The following is a 12475-nucleotide window of genomic DNA, read 5'->3' on the forward strand; positions in this document are numbered from 1 at the left end:
TTTTTTTTTTTTTTTTTTTTTTTTTTTGCAAAACAATTAAATTATATTTCAAAATTTTATTTTTGTGTAAAAGAAAAGAAAAAAAAAAATCTCTCCCTATTTGAGTAAATGGTACAGTAGCAGGTAGAGACCGTTATTTACAACATAACAAATGAAAAATATAGCTAAAAATAACTATATGGAATCATGCCACGAATATTCCAACAAAACTTTTTTTTTTTCTTTTTTACATCTTTAATCGTTTTTTAAATATATAATTCACTTTTGTATTTAATAAAAACCTGATTCGGTGTTTAATAGGTAATTGTGTTTTACCGTTGAGAATCGGTTAGACACAAAATTAAAAGCTTCAAACTTATTAAAAAAAACTTTAAATTTAAATGAATTAGTAATTTAAATGAATTAGTAGATTTTTGGTAATGGTCGGTTGTTTATGAACCCTATTAATTGTATTATCTATTTATGAAATGAAAATAAAATGCAAAAAAAGCTTTATTCATCTTTAATTTCACATAGTTTTATAGTTCCTCAAATCCCTTTTATATGTGTTTATTTTGTTAATAAACTTTAGACACCGTTCAAATAGATTCCAACACTTTCAATGTTATACATAGCATATCATTGATTTATTCGACGTTTAAAATTCATCGATCTACTAGACATAAAATTAAAGACTTCAAATTCTGACAGACATAAAAGAGATGTGTGAAGAGACACATTCCAAACGAGATGTGTAAATAAGATAAAGAAAATGTAGAACACCAAATCTGTGGGAAGGATATGAAGATCACAGTGAATCAGAATTAAGAACAAAGCAAAAGCAAAAGCATAAGCATTGTGGATCTCAAAAGAGACAACCGTGGGAAAGGAAGCTCAGTTTGTTGCCTCCATTGCTTGTTTTCTAATACATCATGGCATGGAAATGCCAGAAACTTCAGCAACAAAGAGGAACAAATTTGCTTAAAAGGCCAAACTAATGAATTTCAGGACATGACACTTAAAAGTAGAGGGCGCTATTACCAAAGGCAAAGGCTCATTTCTTATAATAATTGAGTATAGCAAGGATAGGATAGGATAGGGTAGACAGCCATTGGGATGTGCAGAAATTAGCCACCATCCACAGCTCGTGAATCAAAGATAAAACAATTGGAAATAAGCTATAAGAGGTTGATAGATATCAAGAGAGGAAATGCTCATTTAAAATCAGGCTTCTCAGGGAATGTGCAGCCAGACCTTTGTATGATGACATTTGATGCATAAATCCCAGCTTTTACACAGTCCTCGATGGGTTTTTCTTGCACCAACTGAGATAGAAATCCTCCAACGAACGCATCTCCTAAAAAACGAACGAACGAATTAAAACACAATTTTGGTGTTCGTTTATGTACCTAAACTTAGCTTAAACTTGGACGTGCTTGATGGTTCACGTTCACCGAGCTCGGCATAACATACCTGCTCCATTTGTGTCGACAAGTTTCTCTTTTGGCAACAAAATAACTGGGAACTTCTTAACTTTTCCATCCTCGGCAACTATAACTGGATCTGGACCTTGAGTAATAACAGCAATCCTCTTGCGTGTTTCTGATGCTTTTGGCCACTGAGCAATCTTTAGCGCTATCTCCTCGACATTCTCAGTCTGGTCATAACAAGTTAGCCTCCGTTTATACATGAAATGAAAATCACTATTCAAGCCTTTATGTGACCAAGCAAACCATTACCTCCCAACCCTGAACTTTCGAGAATGTCCTTGCTTCGGTTTCGTTACCAAAAATGAAGTCCATATACCTGAAATATAAACAAAAAAAGACATCTCCTGTCAACTCTTCAAACTTTCTTACCTTTACCACGTAACGTACATTCGTACTTCGTACTTACGGTAAAACTTTCTCCAGTGCATCCTTGAAAAACTCGCAGATAAATGGAGCAGACAGATTCATTGAGAAATACTGCAAATGATTGGCAATATTAGTTACTTGTTCTGAAGCCTTGGTAAACTATATAACTATAGTCACAATGTGAACCTTTTTGTTTGCAGCCGCGTGTTCGGCCACAATCTGCACGGAGTCTGGTGATACGGTAAGGAAAAACCCAGCAATGTAGAAATACTTGGCCTTTTCAACTGTCATCGTGGCAAATTACAATCAAAGTTAGCTCATGAATGCAAAATATATCCTATCTGCGGGTCCCTAAAATATTTCAAACAAAAACTTGGTATTGTTTGATACCTTGTTCAGCAGAACAGTTTTTTAGAAGAACTAAGATTGAGAACTTGAAAATGAACAAGGTTACTGCATAAAAATGATTCACTAGTCCAGGTTCTTGTACAAAATAATCCACCACGAGACAAATTAGAGAAGAAACAAGGTAGCAAAGCTTTTAAAGAACATCTTTTCAAGGGAACTTCTAAATAACAGATTACCAAAAATGTTTCACTAAATTCTTGCTCTAAAAAAAAGTAATAATCTTTAAGAAAAGATACCACACAGCCCTCTGAAAACCATATATATGAGTTTGGTGTATACCTAATGCCCAATTTTCAGGTTTTTTCAAATGATCTGATTTGTAGCAATTTGCGGCAGACAAATTGGCAATAAGCGACCTGTATGTCAGAGAAAACAGACTCTTGGTTAAATTAATGATTTCCAGAAGTAACAATCTGAGAAATAGCCCATTATTTTACAAGGAACGTACTTTATATGTTTGCCTTAATGTTAAAGTGCTCAAAGAAATAAGATTTTGACTAACCTTTCACCACCCACCACACATACAGCACAGGTTCCTGTTGGTGGAGAATCAACCTCATAATATTGAACCTATTTTCTCAAATACCAATGGGCAAACGAGCAAATAACATCTTAATAAACAATTCGAAACATACAATTATCACCAAAATGGAAGACAGTGATAGAGTGTGAAACTTACATTAACACCTGCACTTTTCGAGTTTTTCTTCATCTCCTCCCCGAATTTGTCTTTCCCAACGCAACCAATATAGCTCGTTGCACCAGGATGTTGGAGCATCCACTGAAAAAGGTGAGAAAAGTTTCATCCCACGGCAGAAAATAAACAAATGGTTACAGGTTAAATTCACCAGGGAACAAGATTAGTATACCTGAGCGACTTTGATCGAGTTTTGTGTAGCACCTGCACTTGAAAAAGTTCATGAAATTCACAAATGTGCCAAAACCAATATAACACAAATAGATTCAATCATCCACACGTCACCTCCAGCAATGTACTCCACGTTAGGATTGTTTGCCAATTCTTCATACCTACAAAAATAAATACACAAGAACAAAGAAATGTGCCCGAGGCTCATTAAAAAGTTACATCAAATCCTGATTTCTTTTCAACTAAACGAATGCATCACAAGCCACAAACAGTAGTTTAGCTAGTATGCAAAGTACTTCTGTAACCAAGTTATTGTCAGCTTCTTGCTGTTCTCCCGTCGTTTTAGCAACTAGTCCGGTAGTTCGATTGAATATTGACATAACATCCATATTGAAAAACTTCATCAAGTAAATTACCTCAACTACGATACAAAATCCTTTTACTTTTCTCTTTACAAAAACAAAGAATTAAAGAAGTATCCTCGATCAAGATAGAACAGCAAGTAATATCAACATGGATCAAACATCTAACAGCACTGACTTCATACATTCCTTATTCTTCATTGAGAAGGAAGCAATCAAATTGTAACCAGAAACTTAATTTTCACGCAACCCCAAGTTACTGTCGAATCCTATGAATGATTTTCTCGAGAACTAATGGCATACATTTAAAACAAGAAAAACACGTAATCCTAAAGGAATAAATGTCGCGGAACATAAAAGCATAGCTAATAGCCGTGAATAGTAGCAGCCACAAGCCAGTACGAGTAAGAAAATTGAAAATCAATCCCTTACATTGGAAGATGTTTCTCCTCTGCAAGGATAGCATCGTTCAGCTTGATGTCGTATCTGCACCAAACGAGTAAATTTACAGAATCAAAATACAAAAAAAAAAAAAAAAAAAAAAAAAAAAAAACGTGAAANTCCTCATGTTGCTCTTTCCGATCGAATTTACAATTTACAGAACCTCTCCTCAACCATACAACCAATAAAGCTTAGAAACGAAACAAAAAAAACCAGAAAAGCAACAATGAAATTAAGATTGGAGAAAAGAAAGACTCAACAACGTAAAAAATATGCGATGGAATAGCATAAGGATCTGAGTTTGATAAGAAACCAGAGGAAAGGTGAATGAAAGAAGGATTAAACAACGGCGAAATACCTCTTCAAAAACTCATCATCGACGACAGCTGAGATGTCAAGAAGAGGATTGCCCATTCCCAAGAGGATCCTCTCGTACGCCATGGATGCAAGTAAGGTGAAGAAGGAATGAAGGAGAGAATGGCAGAAATCAGAGGGCGAGATTCAGATCTGAAGAGTGGAGAAATGGCGGAGATTTATAGTAAGAATCGAGTACGGAGTGGAGGATGGTATGGCACAATTCTCAAACTCCACCAACCTCATCGCCCATTTCCATTAATATCTGCTTCTTCCAAATACCTAACTCAAGATTTTTTAGTTAAATTATGAGTTTAGTTATTATTTATTTAATATAAATATATTAAAAATTATATAATTATGTGTATTTTTAATAGTTTTATTGTAATTTAGTTACACAAAAAATAAATAAATAATTAAAATCTCATTTAATAATTATATTTAAACAATATTTTTTTTGTAATATATATGCAATGGAATGTCACAATCTTAGGTTGGTAAAGAAGGATGGATCTCACATGCGTGAAGCGTGCTGATCTTCACCAACCACTTTTTAGTTTTTTTTAATAATATTTTTATAAATATATTATTTTAATTTTTTTTATTTTTCCAGAAATTTACAATAAAAAAAAAAAAAAAAAACTATAAATACATAGCTTCCGGCCGTTGGGCCTTTCTTCGAGCCTTATCTCAAAAAGCTCGGAAGCCATGGCTGCCTCTGCGACGTTCCTCCCGCTTTCATCCCTAACCCCTAAAACCCTATCTTTTTCTAACCCTAAATTCGAACTTTTCTCGCTCAATCCATCTTCCATTGGCTTTCGGTCGAATCCGATTTCCATATCCGCTTTGGTTTTTCGTTCTCATAGGGTTTCTCCGGCGTTCTTCTCACGATTCGTTAGAAATGTCGCTGTCTCATCCGATTTTGACCAGGAGGAAGATGTCCTCGACGTCGATGGAGACGATTCCAGCTACGCTCCTGACCTCCAACTCTTCGTCGGAAATCTTCCTTTCACTATCGACAGTGCTCAACTCGCCGGTTTATTCGAAAGCGCCGGACAAGTTGAGAGGGTCGAGGTATTTTTTTTCAATCTCGATTTTGTTTCTTTCATGTTTTGTAGGTTTAGACCACGTAAGGGGCTCGAGAAGTTAGAATTTATGTTGTTGTTCCTGTTATTAAGTTTCTCTGTTCTCTCGAGAGACCACCTATTTGCTTTGCCCTAATTTCCTGAAGTGTTCTGAAGGTGATTTACGACAAGATGACGGGACGAAGCAGGGGATTTGGTTTTGTCACTATGTCGAATGTTGCAGAGGCTGAAGCAGCTGCTCAACAATTTAATGGCTATGTAAGTGGCTACACCCATTTTACACCAACTTAATGGCTATGCAATTTTGTTTCTGGGTCTGCTTCATTTACTCCTTGGAAATCCAATTGCTGTTACTGTATCCCGAAACATATGTAGAGCTTATCTGCTTCCATATGGTCGTTCTTGAGCCGTAATTTTAATGCCAAAAGTCTCTTAGACTTGCCTCTGCGATCCAGTTATATACTGTTATCTTTCATTTTGTATCAAAGGTTCATTGGATTTGCTTTTAATTGATGATTTCTGGTGCTCCTCACAGGAACTCGAGGGTAGACCACTGAGGGTAAATTGTGGACCCCCTCCACCAAAAAGGGACGATTCCTCTTTTAGGAGTTCAAAAAATGCTTCAACGTTTGATAACTCCAATTGTGTTCATGTGAGTAACCTCGCTTGGGGTGTTGATGATCTTACACTTGAGAACTTGTTTAGGGAACAAGGAAATGTTGTGAAGGCAAAAGTAGTTTATGACCGTGATAGCGGAAGATCTAGGGGGTTTGGTTTCGTAACATATAGTTCAGCAGAGGAAGTTAACAATGCCATTCAGTCCTTGGATGGAGTTGTAAGTTCGCTTGCCTCTTCATTTTTATGTTCTTGTTTTTCCTGAGCAGTTCTGCATTTGTTTATGATGAGTTTTGATATGTTTCCTCATGTTCAATCAAAGGATAGCCATTACAATCTTGTTTACTGAACTCAAGAGATATGAGAATTTCATTCTGTTGTTCATATGAAGCTGAAGTCGAAGTTTTTTTTGTTCCCGTTCGTCTTGCCTGAAATGAAAATTTTTGTGTTGGACCATTTTGTCTCAGTTTATCCTTTGTTCTTTATTAAACCCATTTCATGTGCTGTCCCATGTTGGTTGGGGAGGAGAACAAATCACCCTTTATAAGGGTGTGGAAACCTTCTCTTAGCAGACACGTTTTAAAGCCTTGAGAGAAAGCTCGAAAGGGAAAGCCTAAAGAGGACATTATCTGCCAGCGGTGGATCTGGGACATTACATTTCATGCGGCATGTGGCAAATTCATGAGAGTTAATATTTTCATATATCTAAGTATGAATGTTTACATTGCAGGACTTAAATGGAAGATCCATCCGAGTGACCCAAGCAGAAGCAAGGCTGCCTCGGCGCCAGGTTTGAGTATCAGAAGAGATCAACGGTAATTTTTGCTCAATCTTGTTTTTCTATACTCTGTTCTCCGATAGCGATAGTAAATGGTGCCAAATGATTTATCTCTACTTGCTCCATGAATCATTGGGATATTTGATTTTTATTTTTCAGATTTCGCATACATCTAAGCTCCTAAACTTTATGACTTCAAATATTTGTCCTGTCTCAGACTTACTTTAGGACGAATGAAGCCCAAGATTAGCAAGTTATGTCACGAACATTACAAAATTATGGTTCTTAAAGGTTAAAACCGAGATTTAATAAAGGGTTTATAGGGAAGGATTTAATATCCTACAAATTACTTTGGCAATCCAACTAGTAGAATATCTTGTTTATTTTTGTAACGGTTATGACCATTTAGTTGAGTGAATATTTTATGCGTGTTGAACTATGATAATGTTGGAAAGGGTTTATATTTTAGTAGCGAGTTACAAAATTTAAAAATTCTAGTACTAAATTTTTACATAGAAAAACTTAAAAAGACTAAACTATTACAATTTGATGGACCAAATATGTGATATTAATTATTAACGGTAAGTTATAGTTCAATTAGCTAAATATTATATTTTCATTCACAAAGATTGAGGTTCGAAAATATTTACCATCCTAGCTTGATAATTTGATATGTACTCGTTTTCTTGACTTGGACGTTCAAACCATTTGTACCTTCAAATTTGTCGACATAAAACTCTCGATAAACAAATAAGGAAAAATTGTAAAATAAATCAAAACATAAAATTCTAAAATCAAATCAAATTTAAGATAATTAATAAATATATATATGATAAAAATTAACAAAGTCATGGAACAGAATAGGATTGTAAATAATTTTCATCCATTGTTTACATAATTTTTTTTTTTAACCATTTCAAATCAAAGAAGAAACAAAACGGGCCCATTTTTGTTGGCAATTGGCCCATTGAGGCCCACTATTGGTTCAGCCCAAGCTCTCACTTCGAAAACAAATGGGAAAATGAGAGGATTTGATTGATTATTTATATTGTTTTTATTATTTATTTATTTATTTTGAGCATACTATATACTTTAATCGGTGTACTAGATTTATTATTAATTTCTTTTATTACATTTTTTTTCAAAATCATAATACTAAAATTAAAATATAGTTATCGAGTTAATTATCTAAATGTCTTTTACATTCATATTATTACCTCCTCCCTATTAGAAAAACCAATGAATAATCTTTAAATAAACGTAGATATCAACATGAAATTATTAGACGAGGTCACTTCACGTGCACCGTTGGATATGTGAGAAAGATATTTTAAATATATTTATTTTTGTATCCCACCACGTAATATTTCACGAACTCTTTGCCTACACATGCATTTATTTGAATCTTACGTTAATTAATCATTTTAATGTAAATAATAAATAAATTAGTCGAAATCTTAATTTCAAGGATATATAAATGAAAAAAAAAAAAACAATAATGGCAATTATTTGGATATGTCAAGTCGGCAAGTTATTACCCTTCATTATGCCAAAGTTGTATATCTTAAAGATTTTTTGCTAAGCTATGTGCATGGTTGAGGGTGATCTACATCATCATGAGCTACGTAGTAGTAAGTTACATAGGATAAGGGAGTGGAGCCCGAATCGATTCCCACATTGTTGCGGGTAGGTAGGCCCAGCATTTTCGAGGTAAACTCAAACTACTAAAGCTAGCTCGACAAGCTTAAAAGATGATCACATGTCATGTCATCTATCTATCTCATCATTCACTCGAGAAACACGGGATTGATGAGAGAATAAGATATCATCCATCACATTGTAAGGTCGTGATTAGCTCGTTCTCTATAAATGTACCGACAAGCCTCTTAAAAGAAAAACAACTCAAATCTAGTTTAGCTTGACGTCACTCGATCCAACTCGAAGGTCATAATGTGCTAGGAAAAGATCTACATTGATATACAAACGACTTTTTGTACAATAACCGACAACAGCAGCTTACGTGAAGCTTCTGTGGGAAGAGTTTGTTTGTAGACTACTGCCTAGTACGTTACATCAACAAGCACCTCTTTTTTAATGACTGAGACTATCAGGGTGTTAGTGCTATGATTATGCATATCGACATTTCTTTATTATTGATCGTGTTTGAAAATTTTTCTTTGAAAATTCATTTTCTTGTTCGCTCGTTTTAACTTTTCATTAATTTACCCGCTAAAATAAATAATTATGTGTAGCTTTGAGGGCATTTCATATATCAACAAGACATGTCTTATCATCGTCTCAAATTCTTCCATTTTGAAATATTTTCTCTCGTTAATAATTATTTTTTGTTTAACTTTTTAATGACAAAGAGCAAAAAAAAAAAAAAAATTGACTTCTATGCCCATTTTTTTCGTATCCCACCATTTTTAAACTCTTCGAGTAAAACATCCCAAATTTAAATTTTAAGTGTTCTTTTAACTTCGAAACACTATCGAAAACAAATAATGAAATACTTTAGAATACACGTGTCACTTCAGAAATTGTTCGGGTTGGTTCTACTTCAACCTCGTGAGAGATGATTGTATTAGTAGCAAAAAAAATCTCGATCTCGAGAAGTATCATATAATAATGTGTAACGAAAACGAGCACGACACAACTAATTCGATTGTGGAACGATGATGATGCTCGTTTAATAATTTGTTTCGTTTATAAAAAACTATAAATGATAATTTATTATTATTTATTTTTTAATAGAAAATTTAAATCACAAACAAACAAAAGGGAAGTGAGTGGAAATCCACAAGGAATTATGATTCCTATAATATTGAAAAGATAAAATATTAAATTAAATTTATCTAAAAATAAATAAATAAATAAATAAATAAAAAAGGCTAGAAGCCTTATTAACCTATTTTGAGGGGACAAAACGTGACAGCCCAGTTCTTAAAATCTTCTCCTATAAGTTGGTTTAATTTATTATGGCACATGAAATAATTATATAAATGTCAGAGCTTCAATATGATTTTCCCCCCCTAAAAAAAGTCATATTTTTTAATACCCGAGTTTTTATTTGATTAAACTGATAATCCCGAGGGAAAGTCCAAACTCTTAATTAGCCGATGTGGGACTCCTCTCGAACAAAGTACACCTCTCCTTAATCACGGCTCGACTCCTTCTTTTGAAGTCTTCAAACAAATTACACCTTTTGTTCGACATTTGAGGATTCTATTAACATGATTAATTTATGGCATAACTCTAAATGGTGCGTAAAACTTCTCTATTTATAATCAAATAAATTGAAAGATACATGTGACTTAAGCTCAACTATGATTTAAATTTCGTGCTCGTGAATAATAATAAAATATTATTATTTATAAAAAGATAGTAATTTTGTCTTTGTTGAGGACAAGGAAAGAAGAGGGTATGCATGGGTATGCCTTCCCTTTTGAAGACAATTGAAGCACAAAGAGGAAATGAATTCCACAAAGCCAACACAAGTCATTTCTTTGCTTCTCCAAGGACAAATTACTCAATAAATCCTACCCATTCCAATTCTACCCGTCAAATCATACCATTTTCGTCTCCTCGACTCATTAAATTTTTATATTTAGTTAATTTTTTTTTATTAATCATAAAAAGACGATCATATAAAACTACTCTTCAACTACCGAGCAATTGTAATCAGGAACCAATTTAAAACGACTAAATGGATTTTAAAGGAACCCATTTGTTATATATATATATATATATATATATAACACGGTATATAATTATATGGTGGGGATTGAGCCATCAATTTTTATGACAATAATTGACACGATACCACTAAATTATATTAAATTAACGAGAAATAATATGTCTAGTTTTGGAGAAGCTCGTGAACGGTTAATTAAACACTTCATTTTTCATTCCTTTATGATAAATTGGAACATGTTTGCTTCACAAACGAGTGGATCAATAATAGTTGTACATCTTCATACACCAAAATTATTTAATGTCTAGATAAAAAAAATAAAGTACAATAAATAATTGATTTAATTTCTTAACTATTTTTCATATTTCTTCTTAGTAATAATAAATAGTTATTATTTTTACTCATAAAAAATCTATATTATTATTATAATAGATCGACGGTCTATTATTTTAATATCTTTTAAAATAATTTTTCAAATTAAAATATCGTCATTTATTTTATCGGCCTTTATCTAGAAATAATCTAATCTAAATCAACGTCTTTTCTTTATAGCGCGCACCCTAATAACTAGAACTTCCCTCGCCCTCATTAATCAATATTCCTACAAATCCGAAAAATTGTAATCAATAGATACATCCCGTTGGAATTAAATATGGTTTATATGCCTCGTGAAATACTATCTCGAACAAAATTTATTTTAAAATACGTAAATTTTCTTAATAAAAAAAAATAATAATGATGATTTAGGCGGTCCGGTGTGATTGAACCGGGGAAGAGCCGGCCATGGCGGTTTGAAGTTAATTGCAGAGCCACAAAAATGAATGAATGTGTGTGTAGGTGTGGGTTTTTTAAATTCATAACTAAAAATATTTATTATAATTAATTAATAGGACAATTCCGTTTTAACTTTTGCCTCAAAATTGGTACCAAAATTAAAGTTGGATAGGATTTTGCCTTTATTATTAAGGGCACATGCTATTTTCTCTATTTCCCTCCCCCTTTCATTACATCTCAACCGCCTTCAAAACCCTAATTACTCCGAGTTGGTCCTTTTCAGGTAAGTCGAACAATTTCTGGTCCCAATCCAATCGAGTAAATCTGCATTCTAATTCAGTAATTTATTTATACACTTTCGACAAATATTTTCAAAATTACTATATTTTCCTCTTCTTAACTGTAATAACGTCGTTCTTCTCTATATCGACGAATCAAATAAATGTTCTAAACTATTTGCATGAAGTGATGAGAATTTATTACGTAATACAATATACTCTACGCTACCATATTAGCTTGAATTTTTTGGTGCATCCACGATCATGACATGAAACATTGAATATAATTTAATGTCTTTTTCATTTCCATGTCTCATTAATATTTTACGTGTTACATTCACAATATTTTTTTTTATTTCATAAAATATATATAGTTCATAAATTTAAAAATTTGGAAATAGCTGAATGGTCCTAAAAATAATTAATTACCGTTCTAAAATTAGGTCCTCATAAATTATTTAACCTTTTTTATTTTTTAATAAAGTTTTTTTCCTAAACTAATTATTTCCAAGTTGCCATGATACTCACTTATTGAACAAAGCTTTTAATTTTTTTTAAATCAAATAATACATCTCACGTGTCCGTACCTGCGTTGTTATGCAATATAATTTTTGTCGTTATTAATTAATTAATTAGAAAATAAAATAAAATATAATCTAAATTAAATAAGGTAATATTTTATTTATTTGGAATAAATGGTTAATTAACATTATTATAAACAATAAATAGAGGGGGGAAATAGTCTGACAAAATGAAAGGCGCAGTCAATGAGTGAATTATGAATAAATATAATTAAATTCAGCGTCGAAATTGGATTTTAATTTAATTTAATTTATTTATATTTGAATTATTAAATTTGATAGCATATAGAAACTAAATCTGAATCCATGACCTTACAATAAAGGCAAATATGTATTATTTGAATATAATACAAGCAGTAATTTCGAAAACGTATCCAAATCCAAATATTTCTGACTATATGA

General features: G+C 32.7%; 2 protein-coding genes across 3 annotated transcripts; one reads left to right on the forward strand and one right to left on the reverse strand.

The window, feature by feature from the left end:
* Positions 1-768: 768 nt before the first annotated feature.
* Positions 769-4551, reverse strand: LOC111498669 (adenosine kinase 2-like). The gene is made up of 12 exons (XM_023150000.1): positions 4273-4551; positions 3906-3959; positions 3226-3272; positions 3113-3144; positions 2923-3024; positions 2746-2813; positions 2523-2599; positions 2022-2119; positions 1876-1946; positions 1719-1785; positions 1453-1636; positions 769-1336 (listed from the first exon to the last, which is right to left on the reverse strand). The coding sequence occupies exons 1-12, from the start codon at positions 4353-4355 to the stop codon at positions 1194-1196; spliced, it is 1026 nt and encodes a 341-aa protein (XP_023005768.1). The 5' UTR covers positions 4356-4551; the 3' UTR covers positions 769-1193.
* Positions 4552-4934: 383 nt separating this feature from the next.
* Positions 4935-7101, forward strand: LOC111498740 (29 kDa ribonucleoprotein, chloroplastic-like). 2 transcript variants are annotated; one of them, XM_023150095.1, is made up of 5 exons: positions 4935-5342; positions 5510-5611; positions 5889-6188; positions 6699-6783; positions 6906-7101. In XM_023150095.1, exons 1-4 carry the CDS (start codon positions 4977-4979, stop codon positions 6762-6764), a joined length of 834 nt encoding a protein of 277 aa, XP_023005863.1. In that variant the 5' UTR covers positions 4935-4976; the 3' UTR covers positions 6765-6783; positions 6906-7101. The 2 variants fall into 2 exon arrangements, with proteins under 2 accessions (XP_023005863.1, XP_023005862.1); XM_023150094.1 differs by having other exon boundaries at positions 6699-7101.
* Positions 7102-12475: the final 5374 nt, after the last annotated feature.

The sequence above is a fragment of the Cucurbita maxima genome, unplaced genomic scaffold, assembly GCF_002738345.1.
Source record: "Cucurbita maxima cultivar Rimu unplaced genomic scaffold, Cmax_1.0 Cma_Scf00025, whole genome shotgun sequence".
NCBI lineage: Eukaryota > Viridiplantae > Streptophyta > Magnoliopsida > Cucurbitales > Cucurbitaceae > Cucurbita > Cucurbita maxima.

Bases quoted from the DNA above. Each gene is read 5' to 3' on its own strand.
- LOC111498669 (XM_023150000.1), bottom strand. From the start codon at position 4,355: ATGGCGTACGAGAGGATCCTCTTGGGAATGGGCAATCCTCTTCTTGAC. The intron at 3,145-3,225 runs GTGACGTGTGGA...TTTCAAGTGCAG, and splicing joins CGTGGAGTACATTGCTGGAG to GTGCTACACAAAACTCGATC. The intron at 2,600-2,745 runs GTTAGTCAAAAT...TCTGACATACAG, and splicing joins TGTGTGGTGGGTGGTGAAAG to GTCGCTTATTGCCAATTTGT.
- LOC111498740 (XM_023150094.1), top strand. From the start codon at position 4,977: ATGGCTGCCTCTGCGACGTTCCTCCCGCTTTCATCCCTAACCCCTAAA. The intron at 5,612-5,888 runs GTAAGTGGCTAC...TGCTCCTCACAG, and splicing joins CTCAACAATTTAATGGCTAT to GAACTCGAGGGTAGACCACT. The intron at 6,189-6,698 runs GTAAGTTCGCTT...TTTACATTGCAG, and splicing joins TTCAGTCCTTGGATGGAGTT to GACTTAAATGGAAGATCCAT.